Below are 23,619 nucleotides of genomic sequence, written 5' to 3' on the forward strand. Positions count from 1 at the left end.
GGAGTCTGGACAGAAACAGGCCGTGGACCAGATCCGACCCCAGGACCAGCTGCCGGACGCTTGGCCGGCTTTCTGCCCTGCCCGCAGCCCAAAGGGAGGGCTGGGTTAATGTTCAATTAACAAAGGTCTGCCAGACACTTCCCCAGCGGCCAGTGGGCAAAGTCCCCTCCCAGGCACCGACGCCTCCCTCAAGGCAAGGTATTTGTCTAACAGGCCAAGAAAAGAAAGCTTTCTCCAACGTAAATCCGATCTGCCAGGCGGACCTACCCCTCGCTGTCTAGTATCCTAAAGACCTTCCTGAGACAAAGCCCAGTGTGGCTTCCGCGAATAGCTTCCACTGAGCGGGGCGCCTGGGAGGGGTGCCAGACCGAACCTGTGGAGACAGCCACTAATCGGGGCGGCCGGGGGCCAGGGGTGAAGGCGGACAGGGAGGGAGGCCAGTGGGTGCGGGGTCCCTCTGGGGAGTGAGAATGTTCTACAACTCTGGAACCTGCTGAAAACCATTGAATTGTGCGTCTTAAGTGGATAAATTGGATGGTATGTGAATCATGTCTCCATGAAGCTGCTTTTAACAAAATGCGTCAGGCACTGGTCACCCAGTTCTCACGGCGGAACCGCAGCTCCGCAGCTGGGAGCCGGGTCGGCCCAAGGGAGGCCGGGCCAGCCCCGGGTGCCTCTTCCCTAGCTTCAGGGCACGTCCCTTCTCAGCCTGGTCCTGGGGCCCTGCCCTGGAGGGTCAGACAGGCAGCCATTATGGCTCCGGCCGCTTTTCTGGAAACCGCTGGAACCCTTACTGCTCCCCACCCCCATTACTAAGCCTGGGGTTCCAAGCAGCAATTTGGGGGCCCAGCTCTCTCCTCAGCCTTCCCAGCGAGTGTGTGTGACATGCCACGGGAACCAGCTGCGGGGTACGGACCAGCATACTGAAAGGCCCAGTGCCTGTCCCCTCATAAAAGGGGTCACCTGGTAAAGGGCTCAGGACTGTGGTCATGGGGCCAGCACCCCGGCCCTGGGCAGCCCATTATTGACATGAGGAGGTCCTCAGCAAGGCACGTGCCCTCCCAGAGCCTGTCCATCCCCCACCTGCACAGCGCAGCGCTGTGGGTTCTGTCCAGGTTTAGCTTCGTTGCAGGTGGCAGAAACATCAGCCTGATTCTGTTGGGAATGTGTGTTGGCTTACAGAAGTGAGAAGTCTGAGGTGTGGAATTCAGGCATGGTTGGATCCAGAGCACAAACTCAGGAGGACCCCATTTCCTTACAGATCCGCTTTCTCCCTGTGTGGACCCTACTCCCAAGAAAGGCCTGCGAGGTGGCTGCTGCAGCGCCACTGTCCCCTGAAGCCCAAGGCCAGGGGAAAACAACCTCCCCCACCCTCAAACCCAAAGCAAGCCCGAAGCCTGGCTCTGGCGTGCAGGGTGTGGGTCCCAGCTGCAGGGTGTCTGGGATCTACAGTAGCTTTCATCTTGCTAGCCTTGAGTTTTGGGACCCTGGGGCCCCTTGCTTCCCATAACTGTGTTCTACAGAGACTGAGCTCTGCCCGTGGGAACCCATGTGGCCAGGCTGGGGGTGTCTCCCAGGGGTTCCTAGGGCACAAATCTGTGGGGTCCAGAGAGATGGACACCTTTATCCTCTTGCTCAGGCGGGCGGGGTTATTTCCTAGCCTGCATTTCACTGGGGAGGGGTGGGCAGGTGGTGTCCGGCTTTTATGCAGAGGTTTGGGTTCCAACCCCCACCCCTGCAGGCCCCTCCCTCTTCCCTCTGGATCCAAGGGGATGTTGGGGTTCCCCCCCCCCACCCCAGGGACTAATAACTGCCCAGGACTTCCCTGGTCTCTGCCCCCAGCCCTGGGATTCCTTTCTTAGGAAGTCACTCCATTTTACTGATCACTGGTAGATGTTTGGAACAAGAAGGTTCTACAGGTCTGACACCTTACAGGAGCCACGGTGGCTGTGGTTACTGAACCTATACGTGCAACGGGCTCAACCCTTCTCATCATTAAACCCCTGATGCAAGGAAGCCAGTCCCGGGACACGAGCCAACATGGGTCATATTTTCTCTAAAGCCTGATGCGCACCCCAAGGGCAGCCCCCTACAGAGGCAGGGGCGGGGTCCTACCCAAGCCACACGGCTCCTCACTGGGAAGGCCGGGGGCTGTCCTGCCATAGGGCAAAGCCATCAGCGGGATCTCAGATACCACAGGCAGGACTCCCGATCCTCAGTGGCAGGCAGACACGGCCCCTGGCCGGCTGGGACTCACAAACCCGAGTCCCAGCCTCAGAACCAGACCTCAGGGTGGCTGTCAGGCCAGGCAGTGCTGGGTGGGCGGGTGGGCAGAGGAAGGCTCTCAGGGCCAGCTGTCACGGGGCTTAGCACCCAACCGACCAAGTGCCGTGTCCCCTTGCAGGAAAATGTGCTTCTGACCTAAGTGGTGGGGGCTCATGGCACCAGGAACACCAATCAGATGCAACAGGAGCAGCTCTGGTTAAAACCCTTGCAGGGCTGCCTTTGTGCAGAGCAGCCCAAGCACTGGTCACTCCTAAAAGCCCCTGGGGGCTGGAGTGAGGGGTGGTGGTAATATTGCATCCCGAGAGCTGAAGACCACAGCAGGAACTACACACGAGTCTGTCCCGCCCAGATGCTAAATGACATGAACCGAGGGGAACTTGTCCCAATTGTCAGCTCCCGGGTTTTGCCCCAGGATGGGCTCAGGAGGCCTGGGAGGAGGCCCCGGCTCCGAGGCAGGTCCTCTGAGAGCCATGTGGAGGTGTGTTCTGGGAAGAGCGCGGGCAGCCACACAGGCAAGAGGGTGTGTGATGGGGCGCTCTCACTGGGAGGCTGTTCTAACATGCTGTGATCCTTGGGGCTTGGCTGCCCTGAACACCCCCCGGGGTGTCACCAGCCCAATATTACATTAAATGACATTCACTGAGTGCCTTTGGGGCGAAAAGGCAAAGCTCTCTGCCAGGTTCCCCCAGGAGACAGAACACGCCTTGACCCAAGACGTGATGCACCTCAATATGCTCGGCTGGAATTCCCTCCCCTGGCCAGCAGCCGCTCGGGGAGGGCCGCTCCTTGCCAGCTGGACCAAACCCAGACCTTCCCGGGGAGCCTTCTCCTTCACTGGGAAACCCGGCGGGACTCCTGGTGGGAACAGGCGGGAAAGCAGGGGCAGCAGCCTGGGCGAGGCCGGTCCCCCGTCCCGCTTCCACCGGAGAAAGTGTCACCTCCTCCACGACTCTCAACACTCCTACCCACTGGAAAGTTTTATTTTAATCATTTAACATGTGTATAAGTACTCAATTTTAAGACCTCCCAGTGCTTCAGACTTAAACCCATGTCCCCGGAAGCTAATTGGAAGGGAACCCTAACTAAAGCACACGGCACAGCGGAGGAGAAGCCAAGTGCTCACACCTGCTCCCGACCCCCCCCTGCACCGACCGCGCACGGCAGTCTTTATTTATTTTCGTGTCGCGCAGGTGTGAGGGCCACATAAACCTGGGTTAGCGTCAGTTAACAATAAGTTCAAAGGTCGAAGTGGGTCGCATGTTACAGGCATCTTTAAATGGACAGTTTGACTATTTATACAATAGATGACAGAGAAATCTGACAACTGTACAGGCCGGGGAGGGTCCGGCCAGGGGTCCGCCGGCACACCTGTGAACAAGCGGGGCCGGAGGGCCGATCTGGGTCTTAGTTTATACCGGCTTCTGAAACCGGTACTTGAGCGGAACATGCGTTAACAGCGCATGTGCCACTGCTCCCCTAAGACACTGCACCAAGGAATATATCCCAGTCAGGGACTGCAAGCTAAGGCTGGGTGATTATTTCAAAGTATAAACCAATATACAAGGACGGAGAGGCGTGTGGCAGAAAGAAATCGAGGTTACCTATTTACACACAAATGAAACAAAATCAGAATAAACGCAATTCCGGCAAAGCCCATCTCGGCCCCGGTTTGACCACCGAACAGGAGCGAGGCCTTGGCTGGGTCATTTCGTTCAAGGATGGTTTGAAAACCAGTTTAGCGCCCTGTCCTGGATCCTAGCTATTCAGAATCTTCAAGGATGTTTCACACTAGCTGAGGTTGGGGAAAACGCAGTCTGAAGCATCAAAAGGCGCCCTCCCAGGTCGCTAGCAGTTGCCACAGACCAGACGTCGTGCTTAAAGATTTCAGCCAGCGTGCCTCCCCGTTCTCTCATCCTGTGACACCTGACCTGGGCTCCCGGATGCAAAACCCCACCTGCCTGCAGGGCAGCCCTGGCCAATACTTAGATGTGCACAGGATTGAACTGAAAGGTGATGAAAAAGCACTTCGGCTCATGAAAGAAAATGAAGTCCAATAACATGCTTCGATGACCCAGTTGAACTTATCTTGCTCACCTGGTAAACTCCGAGGTGGCTCGAGTTAGTGGTTAACTGAACACTTTGCATTTGGTGTGCAAACTACCCAGGTTAGGCCACACGGGGCCCTTGTGTTGGCACCACAGACTAGGAAGCACCAGTTTCATGCACGAGTAAACTCTCAGGAGTGCTCTGGAGCAGGGAGGCCGCTGTTTCCCAACAGCCTCGAGGGGGCCAAACTGGGACAAGATCTTTCACGAGAGTCCGAGTAGCTTTTGGCTACACGTTCACGCCAGGGGGCACCACTAGCACCACGAACACGGGGGACTCAGGGTGTGGCAGAAGCCATTAACAAACATTATGGAAAACTTGCCGTGTAGCTGGCAGAGACACTGCAAGCAGCTAACTTCGCTTTTGTGAAGCACAAGAGGCATCAGCAAGAGCAGACCTTCGGTGCGTTCAGAAGTCGGCGTCCAGGGTGAACGAGTTCTCCGTGGGGCTGGACATCACTCCCATCCTCTGGTACTCGCCGACTCGCTTCTCGAAGAAGTTGGTCTTCCCCTCCAGCGAAATGTTCTCCATGAAGTCAAACGGGTTTTCTGCTCGGAAAACCTGGAAGGCGCACAGCAACACGTGAACACGGAACACCGGTTGCAAAAAAAAAGAACCCGCAGGGCCCCGGACAAGCCTGTGTTTACCTTGCTGAAACCCAGCTCCAGCAGGAGCCTGTCGGCCACAAATTCGATGTACTGCTTCATCAACATGCAGTTCATCCCAATGAGCTTCACCGGCAAGGCCTCCGTGAGGAACTCCTAGGGACCGGAACACGGGCTCAGCACACGCTGGGCGGGAGCGCGGCTTCCGCGGGCGAGCCCAGGCCTCACAAGCCACCCACCTGCTCTATCTTGACGGCGTTGATGATGATCTCCTTCACTCTCTGCTCCGAAGGTTTGTGTACCAGGTGCTTGAACATCAGGCAGGCGAAGTCACAGTGCAGACCCTAGAAGGAAAGGTGAAGGTCACTCTCAAACCAGAAGGCACCCACCATTAAGGTGCCGTTGGAAATGGCTTTGTCTTTTTTTGCATTTTATCTCTTTATACATCCTGCTCGGCCATACTAAAAGCACTTACTAAAACTCAAAAGGAAGACGGTTTCACTGCCGTCTACTCTGCGTGTGCCACCGACACGGGCTCAGCCCCAACCAAGGCTCTCAGTGCTGCCACCTAGACACGCCAAGAGTGAGGTGTGGTCCTCGCTGCGCTGTGATGTGGCAAGGGATGGTGCAGCACTTCCGCTGCAAGCATCCTCCCGCTGCAAGCATCCTTCCTGTTTGGCAGCCGCACGCCCTCCTTTTGCCCAGAGCCCCAGCGAGAGGCAAGACTCTGACCAGATTACTTTTAGATTTACACTCGAATGGGCAGGAACTTGCTCATGCAATCTCAAGTGAAGCAACTCTGCAAGTCTTAGTAGTGCATGAGACTCCAAGTAATGCTGCTACGGCCTAAACCAGAATGCCCGGTACCACCCCTGCGCCTCTCCACGGCTCAGTCCAAGCACTCAAAGGCACCTGCCGCACCAGAGTCCCTGTAAAAATCCCATTACCCACAGAGGAACACCTATGTGCAGATGGACTGTGGTATATTGAGAATACAAGTAAAATAACTCCAGGAGGTTATTCAAAGGGTTTCATTCCCTGCCCAGACTATGTGGTTGAATTTCACATGTGAAATGTGGAATTAAGGCAACCCGCTATCTCGGGTTCCCTTCCATGAACACGCCCATGAGCCGCTGGCTGGGGTGCAGGCTGGCCTGCTACTTGAACTAGACTCACCTCATCTCTGCTAATGAGTTCGTTGGAAAACGTGAGGCCAGGCATCAGCCCTCGCTTCTTGAGCCAGAAGATCGATGCGAAAGACCCGGAGAAGAAGATCCCCTCCACTGCGGCAAAAGCCACGACACGCTCTCCTAGGTGAGCGGCAACACCAAAAGGTTGCCGGTGAGTCAAGGTTCGCGGCCACAGGAAGGGCCAACGGCCCAGTCACATCACTTAGAAAACCAAATGCAGGGCTGAGGCGGCCCCGGGCGCCCTTACCATAGGTGGCCTCCTTGTCCCCGATCCAGCGCAGGGCCCAGTCTGCCTTCTTCTTGACACAAGGCATCGTCTCGATGGCGTTGAAGAGGAACTCCCTGCGGACACACTGAGCGTCAGCCACCCCCACAGACACCTTCTGTCACCAGCTTCTAGACTAGAGCCCGGGGACCCAAAGCCACACAGGGTCACCGTTCTTTCCCTACGTGAATTCAGATGCTGGGAATAAACAGTTAGTGCGTCCTCAACACGCCGGCACGCCACCCGGACACGCACCTCTCCTGGGGCTCTTTAATGTAAGTGTCGATGAGCAGGCTGTACATCTCCGAGTGTATGTTTTCCATGGCGATCTGGAAGCCGTAGAAGCAGCGGGCTTCCGTGATCTGAACCTCTTGGCTAAAGCGCTCCACCTAGCGGTGAACACGTGCAAGGTCAGCGTGGTGCGCGCTGGCTGCAGCACTCAACCTCTTGGGGACGGGCGTGGTTTAAGGTTTGCTTCCCTGTACGATTCCTCACTGCTCTGCGATAAAGCTGCACATTCTACGCCGCATGCTCCGTGTACGTTATCAGGAGACAGATCGACCTCTCTTCTGCGAACACTTGGCTAAGACTTGTTACCACTTAACACTGTCTTTGAGCTTTTCCAGCCAGGGACAAAAATGCCGTAGGGAAGAAATAACTGCGGAGCTCGTCACAAATCAGGGAACGTCACAGGAATGCTGGCTTACAGACCTATGTGTGGATGTGATATATACGGGTATGTACATGTGCACACTCAGAATGCGAGAGTTTGGAAGACGAGGAAGAGATTCGTCCTCCCTCCAATCGTGAGTAGGTCGAAGCAGACCGTGGGGGGGGGGGGGGGGCAACTCACCAAGTTTTCATTCACGATGCCATCGCTCGCTGCAAAGAACGCCAGGACGTGCGAGATGAAGTACTTCTCCTCCTGCTTCAGGGTCTCCCAGTGCAGCAGGTCCTTGGAGAGGTCCACCTGAGCCGGGAGGTTCACAGCTGTCAGTCAAGCCCGCAGCTCCTCACCCAGGGGAGCAACCCACCTTTCCGCCCCGCTGGGTTCACTGCCCCTCCCCAGGGGCCCCAGCCCCAGGGGGGCTGAGAGGACAGCCAAGTGCACTCCACACGGGTTGCCACCGCTCCCCGAGGGGCCTGGGTCTCCAGCCCGGCGCAGTGCCTACACTTTCTCTGAGGCGTCCCAGTGCCCGACTCCCATCACCTCCTCCGCGGTCCAAAAGGAAGCCTCAGCCTTCTTGTACATCTGCCAGATGTCATGGTACTCGATGGGGAAGATGACAAAGCGGCGGGGGTTCTCTCTCAGCAGTGGTTCGTCCTGAGCGCTGGGGGCTGGGGTCTTTGTTTTCTATGGGGGGGAACAAGAAGATGTGGGGAAAAAAAAAATTGTCCGGCGCACCGCATGAAATTGCCGTCATCCCCGGCCGAGACTGGGCCGGGGTCGGTGATTTCATGTGGGTCGGAGCCTCCGCGCTCGCTGCCGCCCCCGGGGCACCGCATCCAGACCCCAGACTCAGTGGGGCCCGCGGGCCCGTGGGAATCAGCCGGAAGTGAGTTCACAGCTTGGCGGGAAAGTGCGGGCAGGAAGGACGGGGTTGGGCGGTGGAGCAGACAATGAACCCTCTCGGCGCAGCGCCTCCTACCAAGCGGCCGCGTCTGCGCCGCATCCGCGCACCCCGACCCCGCTCACCCGCTCGCCCGGCTCCTGGAAGATCCTGCGGGCGGTCTTGCTGGCCAGCACGCGGGTGCCATTGAGGGTCGGCGGCTGCGGGGAGGGAGACGTGCGGTGAGGGGCGGCCCCGCCAGCAGTCCCCGCCCGCCCCGGCCCGCCCCGGCCCGGCCCCCGAGCGCGCTCCCACCGTGTTCTCCTTGTCTGCCACGCTGAGCGCCTTGAGGGGCGAGAGCTGCAGCTGCTGCGGGTCCGGGATAGTGGCGAGCGGGCGGCGGACGGAGAGCATGGCTGCGGCGGCGGGTGGGTCCTCAGGTGAGGCTGTGGCAGCGGGGGGGTCAACCAGGTGAGGCTGCGCGCGGATCCAGGAAGCTCCGGCACTTTCCCGCCGGGGGTTTTTATTCTCACTGGAAGGGCGGGAGCCCACCGAAAACCCCACCTACCCATGATGGCGTCCGGGGTCCCTACACAAGTTTCTGCGAATGAGGTGCAAGGACGTTGGAAAAACCGCCCGCCTGATCTAGAAACGTACGTCCCTTCCTCCCTCCCCTCACCCCACCCCCCGCCCATTGCAGACTCATGACCCTCCCAGAGAGTGGATGCATTGAATCCCTGAGAACGGGCGAGTGTGTGGGGTGCGGCCTTTGGGTGAGGCCTGCAGGCCCCTGGGTCCCACCGGGCAGCTGTTCTGTCTCTTGGACACGTCAGAAGATCTGAAGACTCGGTAACGGGGGGCTTGTGACCATACCTAACCTGTGGGGTTAATGGCGAGTTTATGCCTGTAAAATCCTCAGTCCTTTGTGGACCTTCCAGTTAAACAAAGGACCGAGGGGGCTTTTCCCACACTAAAGTGTCCCACCTAAAGTGTGGCTGCTGTCAGGCCACTGTCCCTGTGTCAACAGTGGCTGAAACATTGCAAACTGAGCAGAGTCCTGGGAGAATCGTTTGGGAAATTGCAAACTGAGCAAAAAAGCCCTGAGGAAGTTCAGAGGAGGGTGGAAGAACCAGGAGCTCAGGGGCTGCTGGGCAGACACCAAGTAGCCTGGAGAGGAGTCGAAAATCTCCAGTGGGGTGTGGGTGCAGACACGAACTTAGTGAGTTTTCATTTTACTTTGCCTTTGCTTTCTTTAATTTGCCATGCACATGGCGAAAAGCCAGAGACCAATAAAGAGCAGCTCTCCTGTTACACTCTGTGTGCAGAAATCATCAAGGACAGTTGTGAGCCAGCCAGAAATTGTGGCAACGTTTTTAGTGGAAGGTTTTTCTCCCGGTCAGCGAGAGAGCACATGGGCATTGGGAGGATGAGTAGTGCCATGCGGCAGGCAGAGGCCGCCATCCCCCTGCCCTGCAGCCTCCCAGCTTTGAGTCACGGGGACTGCCCCGGCCTCCCGCCTACAGTGTTATGTTTTAAACATTCCTTACTTGGTGAGAAAGCAGCAGGCCCAGGCAGTTAGTTGGTTCTGCCCCACGGTGGCGCCCGAAGACGGCCGGAGCGGTGCCCGGATCCTGGGGACCGAGCAAGGAGGGTCCGCGGGGCCGGGCGCCCCCCGCACAGCGGCCGAGAACTAGGTGCGGGAGTCCTCTGGGTGTTCCAATTACGCGCGCTTTTTCCTTCCCGTTCCGCTCCGTCCATTCAGAGCGAAACTGGAAGGTTGCGTTTTGACAGCCGGTCCCCCAAGATTGGTCCGCCGGAGGCTCCGCCCACGCCGACTGGCGGCACTCGGAGCGGAGGAGGACCTGGGCTGGGGCTCCCAGACCCCACTTCCGGTGGGGCGGGCAGGCCGGGGCCAGACGCGCTCCGTCTCGTCCGGCGCCTGGGGCGGCGGATAAGCGGATCTGGGGAGGTTTTTCCCGGACCCGGCGCCTGGGGCGGTGGATAAGCGGATCTGGGGAGGTTTTACCCGGACCCGCGCATCCCTCCCTATACCTGACACCGCGCTCCGGATTGTCACAGTAACACTAGTGACAGTGACCCCGCAGCCCCTGGGCGCCCGGACGGGTCACTTCCACTTTTAATCCAGACCACGGTGTCAGGCAGGTATTCCGGGCTCGGTTCCGAAGACCCGAGTGTCCAGCCAGAGAGTCAAGGACACTGCCCAAGGTCACACAGCTCCTTAACCTGCACAGCGAGCACTCTGCTCTTGTGAGCGTCTTCTTAGGAATGTCTCAGCAAACAAAAGTGGGAAGGGTTCCGCCCCGGCTGTTACGGCTCAGTGGACAGAGTGCCGGCGGGGAACAAAAGGGTTGCTGGTTCGAGTCCCAGTCAGGGCACACGCCTGGGCTGCCGGCCAGGTCTCCAATAGGGGGCGCGCGACCGCCAACCACGCATTGATGTCTCCCTCTCTCCCTCCTTTCCCCTCTCTCTAAAAATGAATAAAATGCTTTTTTAGTGGGAAGGAGTCTACAGTGTTCACCATTCCGCCCCAGATTCAACAGTCGTCTCCGCGTGGCTGGATTTGCTCGGTCCCCCTCTGGCGGTGTGAGGGTTTCACTGCACCACTTGAACGGGCGCGGCAGATAGGACACCTCACGCCCACCTAGCTGGACGTGGAGCTCCTAACAATAAGGACGTTCTTTCCCTCCCTGACCGGGCGGGGAGGGACTGGGCAGTTGGCGGGAGGGTCCTCAGGTCACAAAAAGGGTGTGGGTTCGATTCCAGTGAGGGCACACACTTAGGTCTCGGTTCGATCCCGGGTCGGGGCACCTACTGACGGCAACAGAATGGTGTCTCTCCCCCTTCCTCGCTGTAAAATCAATAAACGTATCCTTGGGTGACGATTAAGTAAATAAAAATAAGGGCCTGCTCTAACAAGACCACACCACCATATCCGGAGCTAAGAGAACTAACATCAATTCTCTGATATCACCCCGTGTCTAGTCCATAATCAAATGTCCCCAACCGTTTCAAATGTCTGTGAAATGTGTTCGTGTTTGACACAGGACCCAGCCCAGTGCATGCATTACATGGGGTTTTTGGACTTCTTTTAGTCGCCGTTAATTAGAGCGGCTCTTCCACTTCCCCCCGCATGACATTCACTTTTTGGCGTTTAGGCCAATTTTCCATAGAACGCCCCACGTGCCCCAAATCTACATTTGCCAGATTGTGACTTTATAGGGAGGTTTAACTTGTTTTTCTAACCCCTGTATTTACTGTAAACTGGAAGTTAGATCTAAAGGCTTTTTTGTAGTCCTCGCCTGAGGACGTGGTTATTGATTTTAGAGTGGGGGAGGGAGAGAGAGGGAGAGAAACATGGTTGTGACAGAGAAACATCGATCGGAGGCTCTTGTTCGTACCCCAGCCGGGGACCAGACCTACAACCTAGGCATGTGCCCTCACCGGGAATTGAACCTGTGACCTTTGGATTCACAGGACAACACTTCAACCAACTGAACTACCAGGCCAGGACTAAAGGCTTTTTTAAAGATTTGGCTTATCCTTTTACTGTGCTAAAGCTGAAATTCACCTTTGAGCCACTTCCAGATGTGCACTTCAGTGGCGTTGAGTACACGTACGGGACCGCACAGCCATCACTGCCTTGGTCTCCAGAACTGGCAGCGTCCCCACCTGAAACCCCGCCCTCATCCACCACCAGCTCCCCATCAGCTGCTCCCCCAGCCTCCCTTTCCCACCGTCCATTCCCCTTTCCGTCTGTGAACCGGACTGTTCTAAGTACCACGGAAGTGGGATGTCGCAAAGTTTGTCCTTTTGCGTCTGGCTTCTTTCGCTTTGCGTAATGCCTTCAGCGTTCACGCGTTTTGTAGTGAGGACCAGGATTCCGTTCCTTCCCGAGGCAGAGCAACATTTCATTGTACGGCTATGCTGCGTTTCGTTTCTGGGGTTTCCTGTCTGAGACCCATCTGCCCCTTCCCTCCGGGAGGCTCATTCGTTTCCCAACCGCGAGGAAGCAAGGTCAACCCTCCTCCAAACTGTGGTTTCCTCCCCGTGCAGCTCCAGCGAACCTCCTTCCTCTTTCTGACTGTGACCACCCCATTCAGACCTGCAGGCTGCTCGGCAACCTCTGTTGAGGAAAACGTGTCCAAGCGGAGCCGGAAAACGAAACACTTCGCCCCAAGCGTGACTAGTTAGCTGTGGAATTTCAAGAGCAAAAGCGTGGGCTCTGGGTAGAGCCCACTCTGCCCTCCAGTCCCTCCGCCATCCCCCACGACCTGCCAAGGGACCTCCCCCTTCATACCACTGTTCCTGCAGAAACACCCCCATTCACACACACCCCAGCTCACCCCGGAACCGACTCGTGTTCCTCCCAGAAAGGGCGGAGGCGTTTTGAGCTCGGATCCCAAAGGGGAAAAACGCAGGACGCAGAATCAGCTTCACCCACCCTGAGGCCGGGCCGGGCAGGCAGCTGCGTGCAGGCTGGAATCTGACTTTCCTTTTGCTCAAGTGGCCCCTAAAGTGGTGTTGAAAAGTAGTGTGCCCTTTGCACACATTTAAGTTGACCTTTAAACCTTTTCATCGAGAGATTAAGTAGTTGCAAGGGATGAAATTTCTACCAAGTTGTAAACGCTGGCGTTTCTTAAAAGCATGAGGTCGTCATTCCTAGAACCTCAGCTCCTTAGACTTCTGTATATTTGCTACATTTATTTTAAATTCTTGGTCTGTCCCCTCTCAGCTCCAGTTGTTGGTGTTTGTAACCCAGTTCGTGGGTTCTCTTTCGAAATAGTTTTACTTTGGCCAGTGACCTCATGTTCCCCTGAGGGGGTATCAGCTGCTGGGGGAAAGGCCAGCCCTGGAGAGTTCTGGAAAGGGTGGCCCACCACCCTCCCCAAGTCGACACCTACAGGCTCCTGCAGGGGGTTCCCCCCTCCAAGAAGGAGCCTGGGAGGAGGGCCCCTCCCTGGAAGGGAGGTCAGCCCCTGGTGGGCATGGCGAGGGGGTGGGAAGTGAGTACCCCGGACTGTTCAGTATCTGTAAGAGGTATATTTTCCTTTTCTTTGTTTTAAAATGTTTGGCCTATTACCTTTAAGGGTCCTTATTGTATACACGCGATACATTTTATTGTAAAAAAAAATGCAAACAGTATAAATACACATAAACAACTGGGCAAATGTTTTCCGTAACACCATGCCCCAAAGCCAACCTGTCAGGCCTTTGTTGTTACGTACACACCAGATACATAAAGCTCTATGCTCCCGCTTTGCGGCTCACCTTTCTCACAGAACGTGCCTGCGGGGCCCTCGGGTTCAGCACCCGGGGTAAGGCCAGTGCTGGGGTTCTAGACCCAGGCCGCCCACGTGCAAGTCCCCGCTCCCCCGCTCACTAACGAGTGTCAGCGACCCTTCGTAGTAACGGGGCGTAGACCCTGCTTCACAGGGCTGTCGCGAGGATGGCATGAGTCGCTGCATGCCAAGCACTTAGGAAAGTCCTGGAACCTGGGTAAATATTAGCCGCCACTATCGTTTGCCTGGCTGGTCCTCTAGTTGGGGGCAAGGGCATCCTCAGCCCCGGGACAAGTCTAAACCGGAAAAGGTGTCCGCCCAAGAGGATAGGCAGGTCGCTGTCGTCCTTCAAACACGCAGGGGTTCCCGGAGTGGGGGGACGCAGAGGCAGTGTAACAAAGGTCTTGTCCCGTCCCTGGGTCTTCCTGCGTTTTCCGGGGACAGTGGGAAGAGGACGAGGACTCCTGGAGTCAGCTTTTCACTGAGGATTCTCGGGGCCAGCGGGTCAGCGCCCGCAGTGCTCGGGCTCCTCTCCGAGGGGTGGTGGACAACCAGAGTCAGGGCTCAGGGACTTTCCTCCCAGCTCCAGGGGGGGTGCTCCGCGCCGGGAGAGGCCCCCTCGGTTGGGTCTGCAGCCTGATTCGCTCTCTGCCCGGGACCCCAGAGGCAATCAAGCAATCAGGCACCGAGTCCCCATGCCTTTCAGGGTGTGGTTTTAAAAAGACCTTGAAATGACAGATGGAGGAAAGCATTTTGTTTTTTCTATACAGATTTAGGTCCTGTCCAATCTTTTGGCTACTATAAACAGTGCGGCAGTGAACATCTTGTATTCCTAGCATTAGAATTACCGGGTCAATGGTGTGAACATTTAAAATTTGGACAGGCACCGTCCAGAAGCCCGTGAGAATGATGGCCGGTTCACGCTCTCACTTAGCGGTGCGTCGGAGAGCCACTTTTACGGCCAGCGGTCTTTTTGTACTGGCCAGCGGTCTCTTATGAGTGGAAACTAATATTTCCATGTTGCCTGATTCTGAATTTATTTGATTATTAGTGAAATTGAATATGAACCGTTATATTCTCTGAATTTCCTGATATGTGTCCATTTATTGGTTGGGTTATTTAGCATTTTCATATTGATTTATGGGTGTTCTATATCTTTTGGATGGTATCTCATTTTCTATTGTATGTTTCTGTTACGTTGCCTGGTCTTTCCCTTATGTCTTCTTTTCTCTCTTTTTTTAAAAAAAATATAGCTTTGTCTTTGGAAATAGCTTAAGACACAGAAGTTGCAAAATTAGCACCGAGAGTTCCCGTGTACCCTTCACCCGGGTCCCCTCCGCGCCCTACCTAGCCGCAGTCCACCGTCAAAACCAGGAAGCTGACCCTGTTGCAACCGTGTTAGGTAAACTGTGAACCTTACTGGGATTTCACCAGTTCCCACAGGCGCGTGCGGTTCTGCTCGTGCTCCTTGGAGACGTCATCGGACGTGTAGCTCTGAGTGGTCCCCACCGAGTCGGGGACTCAGAACTGCTGCAGTGACACCGAGAAAATGCCTGTGTGGTTCCTCCGCAGGCGCGGCCTCCCGCCGCCCCAGCTCCTGGCAACCGCCAACTGGTCTGCGGCACCGAAATGGTGTCTCTCTCACGCCGTGGCCTCACAGGCTGTGTAGCACTCAGAGAATTTTAGAATTGTAACTGCATTTATTTTATAGATAACTTGGGGAGGAAGTACTACCTTACACAGAGTCTTCCCACTCTGAGCATAAAATACTCCTTCATTAAGGTTTTGTTCAGTGACCACCAGTAAAGTTTTAGAACACTATCGTAGATTTCGCGCATTACAGGTGGGATTTAATACTCAGTGTCTTTACAGTGCCTGGTCCTTCTTTCTGTTCTGTCGCCACCCCGAGAGGACGCCCAGGCGCAGCTGTTACTGTGGTCGGGGCCTGAGCCGCCCTTTCTCCCGGCCTGCTCCGTGGCTGGCCGGTTCTTCTCTCTCGGGACCCCAGCACAGTGTCCGCCCCCTCTCTCACACACTACCCGTTTCCTTGGTTTGCAGAGCACTTACCGATCTGTTGGCTTTGTTTATCATTTAGAACCAAACTCCGGAGAGCCGGACCCAGTGAGCTGTGTTTCCTGCCGACATGCCCAGTGCGTTCTGGACAAACAATCACTGAATGGAGGACAGACAGGAGAGAGAATCCCTGATCCGGCTTCTCACCCAGAAGCACCTGCTGATGTTTCATGCACCTTCTTTATTATGTTCAATGAGTCCGTTACAGCCCAGATCACAGAGTTTTTATGAGGAATGTTGAGTTTAATCAAACACTCTTTGGCAGCTCCCAATGAAACCGGATGACTTTTTCCTTCAATCTGCAGATATAAGGGTAACAGCCAACTCTCATACACACTTAGGATGTACCAGGACTGTCCCAAGCACTTGTTGTATTTACTTTTTATTTTTTTAATTCTGACACAGGCGTCTGTGTACTGGCCTTAGAGAGGGAGGGAGGGAGACAGAGACAGAGAGAAGCACTGATACGACGGACATGAGCCGGGTGCCTCCTGTGCACGCCCCGACCAGGGACCGGACCCACAGCCCAGGCGCGTGTCCTGACCGGGAATCAAACCGCAGCCTTTCGGTGGATGGGATGACCTCCAACCAACCAGGCAACCAGGCCAGGCCTTGCTTGTCCTCATTGTAACATATAACCCGTGAGGCAGGCACAGCGTCACCCCCGTTCATGCCTGAAGAAGGTGGGAGTAAGTCATTGACCCAAAATGAAACAGATGGATCCGGGGTTTGACTCTCCACAGTCCTGTTCCTGAGTCTGCGCCTTCGGCCGCAGCGTGAGCCCGTCTGCCACAGTGTGTTCTGGTATCGCTGCCCCACTGGGGCGGCCGGGTTCTGCAGATTCCCGTCATTCGTGAATAGAATTGTTGCTAATCACGTACCAGGTTCTCTATTCTCACATTTTTTGGAACACAAGCCGTCCCTTAGACTAAAATTAAGAATGTTTACATTTTTTTCTTCGCTCTGATATAAATAATCCGTCTCGTGTACGTTTGGTGCAATTTGCCTGTAAAAACTGTCAAGCATGAGTGCCTTCTTTGTGTGGAGGGAGGTAAACATTTGACAAGTTTTTTACTTCCTTCTTTTTTATGTATGTGTGTATTTATTTATTTTTAGAGAGAGGGAAAGGGAGGGAGGAAGAGAGGGAGAGAAACATCCATGTGTGGTTGCCCCTCACGTACCCACAGTGGGGGACCTGGCCCGCGACCCAGGCAGGTGCCCAAGCTGGGACTCAAACCAGCGACCCTTTGCTTCGCAGGCGGCGCTCAGCCCACTGAGCCTCACCAGCCGGGGTCACTTCCTTCTATGGTGTGAATGTATTTGGTGTTTCTACCTGCATGGGAGTCAGGGGTCATTTGAGAGTCACACACTACAGTAGCCAATTTCAGCAGAAAGGGTTTACAGAGGAGAGTTGGTGCTTAGGAAATGGTTGGAAGGCCTAGAGGGGTGGGCACCGAGTGGGGGTTCCAGGAGCAACTCCCGGAACACTGGAGCCGGCCCCCAAAGGGGCTGCGGCCAGACTGCTGGTGGGCACGGTCAGTGCCCCGCTGCCGGGCACAGGCGCACAGTCCCCGGCCAGCACCCTGGACCCCAAGTGCGTGCTGTGCCTTTCCCCAAGTGCACGCAGGGTGTCCTCTGGACACCCAAATGGCTATAAACTTCTATCTTTTTCTTCAGGCTTATGTCGGCATGGTTTACTTTGATTGGCAGAAAAATTACAAAGACATTGCAGAAAGTTCCCATAGAGCCTTCATCTATCTTTCCCTAGTACTGACACCTTACATTCCTTTCAAAGCATCTGAAGAAGTTAACATGGGTACCAAACTCCTAACTACAGACTTTATTCAGATTCCGCCCGATTTTTCACTAATGTCCCTCTTCTGTTCCATGGTCCGCCCCCCCACCCCATCCCACATTGCTTCACTGTAAATAAAGCTTTTTTAAAGCTTTACTTACAAGTGGAATCATTCGACAAAAAAAGCAAAAGCAAATGAGCCTGAAAAAACTTGCTGAGTTCTGGTCTAAAATGTCCTCAGAACATTCGATGCCTCAGTAGCTAAGCTGCCTTTGCACCTGGCTGGCGCGGCGTTTTTCTTAAGTGGAATCGTGAATGCCCTTGCATGTTCTTCTGAGTACGATTTGGCCAAACCCCACAGGTAGTGATAGGTAGTGATCTCGTTTCTGCATTCTTTAAAAAATGGTCTGAATTTTTGGTTTTGATTTCTCCCTTGATCTGGGTTACTTGGAATGTCAAAAATGTTAATTATCCACGTGGTTTGACTTCAGTGTCTGGCGTCGTTTAATTCCGACTCTGCTGCTAGTGCACTGTGACCAGAAAAGGGGTGGTGCGTACTCTTTCTCTTCTTCCTCGTTTTTTGAAAGTTAAAAAACTACGGAGAATCATTTTCTGAGGAACGGCTGTATTATTTTCCATAGTGGCTGCGCTGTTTTACATTCCCCAGAGTGCACAGAGGTTCCAATTTCTCTGCATGCTCGCCAACACATTCTTTTCTGCTTCCCTTTAAAAACAATAACCCTTTTTTTGACTTGCATTTCCAGCACTAACTTTTACAGGACTATTTCAATGGGCCGACAGTGCAGTTGGAAACTAAAGCGATACTGTTACCTGCTACCTGCCTCATAACCCTGCTCGGTGACAAAGGCCGGAACGTGGGACGCCCCCTGGCTCTGTAGCTCCCGGAGCTCTCCCTCCCTTCTCTCGGGGGTGGGGGTGACTACTTCGGGGGGGGGGGTGCTGTGCGGCTTACACAAAGCTCCTGGCAGACCGAGCATGGTGCCTGGTGTGCGGTGACCCTCAGTGAATGCAGCTGGTACGATGGTTGTGGGCTTCTGGGCTTTGAGAGTTTCCCCACCATCCCAAAGCCCCACCCTCCCCGTGTTGCCCGACGGGACCCAGGATGGGTGCCCTATTCCATCTCTGCCTGGGCCGGATGGGCTGGCCCAGGAGCCTTATCTCCGAGCTGCCCAGGGCTGTGCGGGGACTCTGGAGAGCTGAGATGCTCCTTATCAAAAACCTGCAGAACCTCACAGAGGATGAGTGGACTCAATCCAAAGTGGCAAGGAAGTGTTCCAGGAAGGGGAGGGGCTGGGTGGAGCGGCGGGCAGAGCGAGGGAGGGCCAGGCGGCCTGGATTGGATCCCACACTCAGCCCCTCCTGGTGCACTGACTCATCTCACACGAAGCAGAAGCCCAAGGCCCTGCGAGGCCCCAGGGCCCTCGAGGTTTGAGTGGGTTAACTCCCCATCGGCACCGCTTGTGCCTGAGGGCCTAGGGGCCAGCTGTGAGCCCTGTGAGGTACAGTGGAGAGTAAACGGGGTCAGTCTGGCTCCCTCGCCCAGATGCCTGGGTCACTAAGGGAAGCGGGGTCCCCATCACCTTGAGACGGGTCCAGGAAAGGGTTCCCGTAGCCTTGAGTGGGCTCCATGTGCAGAGTGGGGCTCTGTCATATAATCTGTTGGCTACCTGCCAGCTGTGTCTGTATCCAGTGCATTCGGGTGGGGGGTAGGGACTTCCCAGTGGGAGAGAGGGGGCAGGGACACGCAGGGACACACGCAGGCACAGGCAGCCTGCAGCAGGTGTGGCTCACCCACCCTTGAATAAAGGCACATCAAGCATCCCCGCGGCTCTGCAATTTCTTCTTTCTGCTCGAATCCCGTGAACTTTAGCGTAGGTGGCAGGATTCATTGCAGAACCGTATTAAGGAGCCTCGGGGTCCTCCGAGGACAGCTGGATGGGCAGCAGACACCAGGATGTGACACCTTGTGGCCATCCTCCTGGCGTTGTGGGCCCCACCCCAGTGGTGGCCCGGTGTCCACTCACCACAATAGAGAGAGCCCCGCAGGTGGTTGGGAAGACCCTGGAGCAGCCCAGTCCCCCCGCGCTGTGGGGGCCCCGGGCTGGCTGTTTCCTTCAGCTTTGCGAGCTGAGACGAGCATTGTGCTTCCAGAAACACCAAAGCTCTGAGAGCCGGGAGAGGGACAGGGAGCCCTGAAAGCTCAGGAAGGAAAGACTGCACTTCCCAGCGCCGGGAAAGTATTTAACGCGCGGGCAGGAAGCAAGCCTGAAGGTTTAAATCTGCGCGCCCTGGAGAAACGCCTCGGAGAGGCAGAGCTGCAGCAGCCCCGCTCCCCATTGGCACAGAGCGATTCAGGGCACAGGGTGGGAGAAAGAACTGAGGTCCGTGCACGTGTGCCCAGTATCAACACAGAAAATGAAACCACTGCCGCCTACGGCGCCTGGGGGTAGACTGCATCGGGGTGGCCGGGGTCGCCTCCCTCGCCCCACAGGGACAGGGGACAAAGTTGCCTGCTGGAGCTGGCGGCGTGACAGGGGCGGCTGCGAGGGAGCCTGCGGCAGCAAGCGGCACAAAAAGCGCGAGCCGGCAGAAAGCGCGCGAGTAGAAAGGGGCGCGCCGACGGCAGAACCAGCTGTCTTCCCTTACGGATGTCTGCCTAGCCACGTCCGGAGCCGCGCCCACGGCCAGGGAGACCGCGGAGGCTGGAGTCGAGGCCGGGACGCTGGCGGCCCGGGCAGACCCAGCTCCTGGGGTCTGAACCCCCTGGAGGAGGACGCAGTGCAGCCGCGGGAGGAGGCAGACCTGCGGCCAGCGCGGGTGGGTCTCCAGGCTCCGGTCCTGCTCCAGTGGGAGCTCCTGGGGCCGGGGCACGGGCGTGCGGTGCAGCCTTAAATGATCTGTCAGAAAAGCCGGGGCTGTAACGCCAGAGGCCAGTCCTGTGCGTCCAAAGGGCCCTGTATGACTGTGCCAGCCTTCCAAGGAGAGGGAGGGAGGTACCCTCTGAAAGTCTGAATGGGGAAAGGGCCAAGAAACCCGTCTACTGGGGACGGACGGCAGGGACCAGAAAAGGTCAAGGCCTGTGCTTTTTCCTGAATATTGGACAGCTGCCTCCCCCCACCCGCCACTGTGAGTATCATGCTTAGGTGCCCCCATTATTCAGTGTATCCTGGGCCCCAGGTGGGGGCCTGTTGAGGCTCTTTGCGGGAATATGCTAAGCACTGCCCTTCTGGTTCAGTTGCTGTCCCCACGAAGGGTGACCACAGTTAATGACGGGCTAAGCAGACACTATCTCTCTAGTTTAATACGAAAACAGTCTGGAGTGACCAGTAGACGGAACTGCACGCCCTGAGGCTCGTGGGGGCCAATGAGGCACCCCCCCCACTATTTGCACAGACGGTTGGGTGGTGTACCGAGGGCTAACACTGAGAATCTCTACGTCGCATGTAAATAAATGGACAGTTATGCACAGGCCATCACGGGGACAGGCCGTATGGCAAGACCTCTGAGAACCAGGCCACCAGAAGCACATTCCTGTATATCCTGCCAGCTGAGGCGGCCACCTCTGTGCTGAGGGTTGGACAGAACACTGATGGACTGTCCTCTGCACCCTAAATGGGTGGAGTGGGGCAGGGCCAGGTTCCATGGAATCACTGCTCTTCCGGACTTCAGCCCCAGATGCAGACTAAGGGTGCTTTGCTGCAACCAGGCATAGAAAACAGGGGAGTATTCTCTTGCCTGTTCCTGAGAACCCAGAGCGAGAGCACACAGCCACTTGGACATGGCCTTGGGACATCAAAGCCCGCCTCCATTGCCACCCAAGGGCTGGGCAGCTCTTGGACCTGCTGCTGTGTCTAGGGGTGACCCTATTGGTTGCTTCTTGCTGTAGCCCATTCTGCTGGGCTGGCAGCTGGATGCAGGGCTCCGCCCTCCTCACCAAGGGGTCTCTGAGGAAGACATCCTCACGTAGACTGTGTGGTGAACAGCCCAGAACGGGTGGACTGCAGGGTGAACGGGGTCAGTCTGGCTCCCTCGCCCAGATGCCTGGGTCACTAAGGGAAGTGGTGTCCCCATCACCTTGAGACAGGTCCAGGAAAGGGTTCCCGTAGCCTTGAGTGGGCTCCATGTGCAGAGTGGGGCTCTGTCGTATAATCTGCTGGCTCCCTGCCGGCTTTGTCTGTATCCAGTGCATTGGGGTGGGGGGGTGGGGACTTCCCATTGGGAGAGAGGGGACAGGGACACGCAGGGACACATGCAGGCACAGGCAGCCTGCAGCAGGTGGGGCTCACCCACGCTAGAATAAAGGCCCGTCAAGCATCCCCACGGCTCGACGGTTAAAGACGGGCTAAGCGGACTCTATCTAGTTAAATACATGTTGTGGAAAATCCACCCACACTCTGGGAGATAACGAAGCACAAACTTTATTACCCAGGGGGGCTCAGAGGGGAATTCCAAATTCTGAGTCCAAAAACCTGGGTTTGGAGTCCTATTTACATACCAGGTACACAGGCAGAGAGGGAGGGGGGACCAGCTGCTGAAAGCAAGCATTCAGAAGCAGGAGCAAGGTCAGTGGCCTTGAGACTCCCGGCAAGATGGAGGCACAGGTGGACGCACCGTACCTCCACGCACATCCAAGATTACAACAACAACAATTTAGAGCCACACTAACACCCAGAACTGAGAGAAGATTTACCTGAATGGAAGTCGGACAGCCAAGAAGTTGAAGTAGACCCGTACATCCAGACGGGTAGGAGGGGCCAAAAGGACTAGGTCGGCCCTTGTGGGCGGCGGGCGGAGGTTCGGGAAAAATTGGCACAAACTCGGCGCGTAAGCCATCCGGGGCGCGCAGGAACGCAGCGGTGGACCCAGTGAGGCGGTGATTGTGGACCAGGGCAGAGCTCGCAGCCCAGGACCCCAGAGAAGGGTCTGAGCCCAGGAGAACCGAACTACCGCCATTGTTCCCTCCCGTCCCTGCTCCCGCCCCCGCCCCCACATAAAACATCCCAATCTAGCAACTGGGGTGCCCAGCCCCGGTGAACACACCTAAGGCTCTGCCCCGCACTGTAACACAAGCCACCAGACTGGAAAAAAAAAAAAATAAAGGAGAGACAGGGAGGGACAGGTTTCCAACAGAAGAACAGATCAGTAACCCAGGACTCATCCTTTTGAGTGACCAAGAAATAGCCAATCTATCAGACACACAGTTTAAAATACTGGTGATCAGGAAGCTCATGGAATTGGTTCATTTTGGGCGCAAATTAGATGAAAAGATGCAGCTTACCATAGAAGAGATGAAGGAAGATACACGGAGGAGAGCCAATAGGAACGGAAGGAATCTGAGTCTCAAACCAATACAGTGGACCAGAAGGAAGATAGAATCAACCACGCAGGAAAGCATGAGGAAATAAGAATTCAAACAAATGAGGAGAAGCTTAAGAGCATCCAAGACATCTTTAAATGTTCCAACATCCGAATTATAGGGGCACCAGAAGGGAAAGAGGAAAAGCAACAGATGGAGCACGTATTTGAACAAACAATAAAGGAGAACTTCCCCAATCTGGCAAAGGAAATAGTCTTCCAAGAAATCCAGGAAGCTCAGAGAGCCCCAAAGAAGTTGGACCCAAGAAGAAACACACCAAAGCACATCATCATTACAGTAGCCAAGGTAAAAACGAAGGAGAGAATCCTAGAAGCAGCAAGAGATAAGGGGACAGTCACCTACAAAGGAGTTCCCATCAGACTGTCAGCTGATTTCTCAAAACAGATCTTGCAGGCAAGAAGGGGCTGGAAAGAACTATTCCAAGTCATGAAAGACAAGGACCCACATCCCAGATTGCTGTATCCAGCAAAGCTCTCATTGAGAAGGGCAGGGCAGATAAAGTGCTTCTCAGATAAGGTCAAGTTAAAGGAGTTCATCATCACCAAGCCCTTATTTTATGAAATGCTAAAGGGACTTATCTAAGAAAAGAAGATAAAGAAAAAACATGTATAGTAAAAGGACAGCAAACTCACAATTATGAACAACCACACCTAAAGCAAAACCGAAAGAAACTAAGCAAAGAACTAGAACAGGAACAGAACCACAGAAATGGAGGTCACATGGAGGGTTAGCAACAGGGGGTGGGAGGAGGAGAGAGGGGGAAAAGGTACAGAGAATAAGTAGCATAGAATGTAGTTGAAAATAGGCAGGGGGAGGACAAGAACAGTACGGGAAATGTAGAAGCTAAAGAACTCATAAGTATGACCCATGGACAAGAACTAAAAAGGGGGGGAATGTGGGTGGGAGAGGGTGTGCAGGGTGGAGGGGAGTGAAGGGGGGAAATGAGACAACTGTAATAGCATAATCAATAAAATATATATTTTTTTTTAAAAAGTCAGTGGCCTTGAGATAGCCAGCTGTTACCTTGGTTACAACTGGTCAGCTTCTACAG

General features: G+C 55.3%; 1 protein-coding gene across 1 annotated transcript; it reads right to left on the reverse strand.

The window, feature by feature from the left end:
- Positions 1–3,250: 3,250 nt before the first annotated feature.
- RRM2 (ribonucleotide reductase regulatory subunit M2) lies at positions 3,251–8,541 on the reverse strand. Its single transcript, XM_045844663.1, has 10 exons — positions 8,318–8,541; positions 8,149–8,223; positions 7,663–7,806; positions 7,306–7,422; positions 6,708–6,841; positions 6,435–6,529; positions 6,174–6,307; positions 5,237–5,341; positions 5,040–5,153; positions 3,251–4,953 (listed from the first exon to the last, which is right to left on the reverse strand). Exons 1-10 carry the CDS (start codon positions 8,414–8,416, stop codon positions 4,801–4,803), a joined length of 1,170 nt encoding a protein of 389 aa, XP_045700619.1. The 5' UTR covers positions 8,417–8,541; the 3' UTR covers positions 3,251–4,800.
- Between the last annotated feature and the right edge of the window lie 15,078 nt (positions 8,542–23,619).

The sequence above is a fragment of the Phyllostomus hastatus genome, unplaced genomic scaffold, assembly GCF_019186645.2.
Source record: "Phyllostomus hastatus isolate PE091 unplaced genomic scaffold, TTU_PhHast_1.1 phas_contig_402, whole genome shotgun sequence".
In the NCBI taxonomy this organism is placed as follows: Eukaryota; Metazoa; Chordata; class Mammalia; order Chiroptera; family Phyllostomidae; genus Phyllostomus; species Phyllostomus hastatus.

Excerpts from the sequence above, each read along its gene's own strand:
- RRM2 (XM_045844663.1), bottom strand. The coding sequence starts at position 8,416 with ATGCTCTCCGTCCGCCGCCCGCTCGCCACTATCCCGGACCCGCAGCAG. Across the intron at positions 6,842-7,305 it reads GCATCGTGAATGAAAACTTG|GTGGAGCGCTTTAGCCAAGA; the intron begins GTGAGTTGCCCC and ends GTTCACCGCTAG. Across the intron at positions 5,154-5,236 it reads ACGCCGTCAAGATAGAGCAG|GAGTTCCTCACGGAGGCCTT; the intron begins GTGGGTGGCTTG and ends TCCGGTCCCTAG.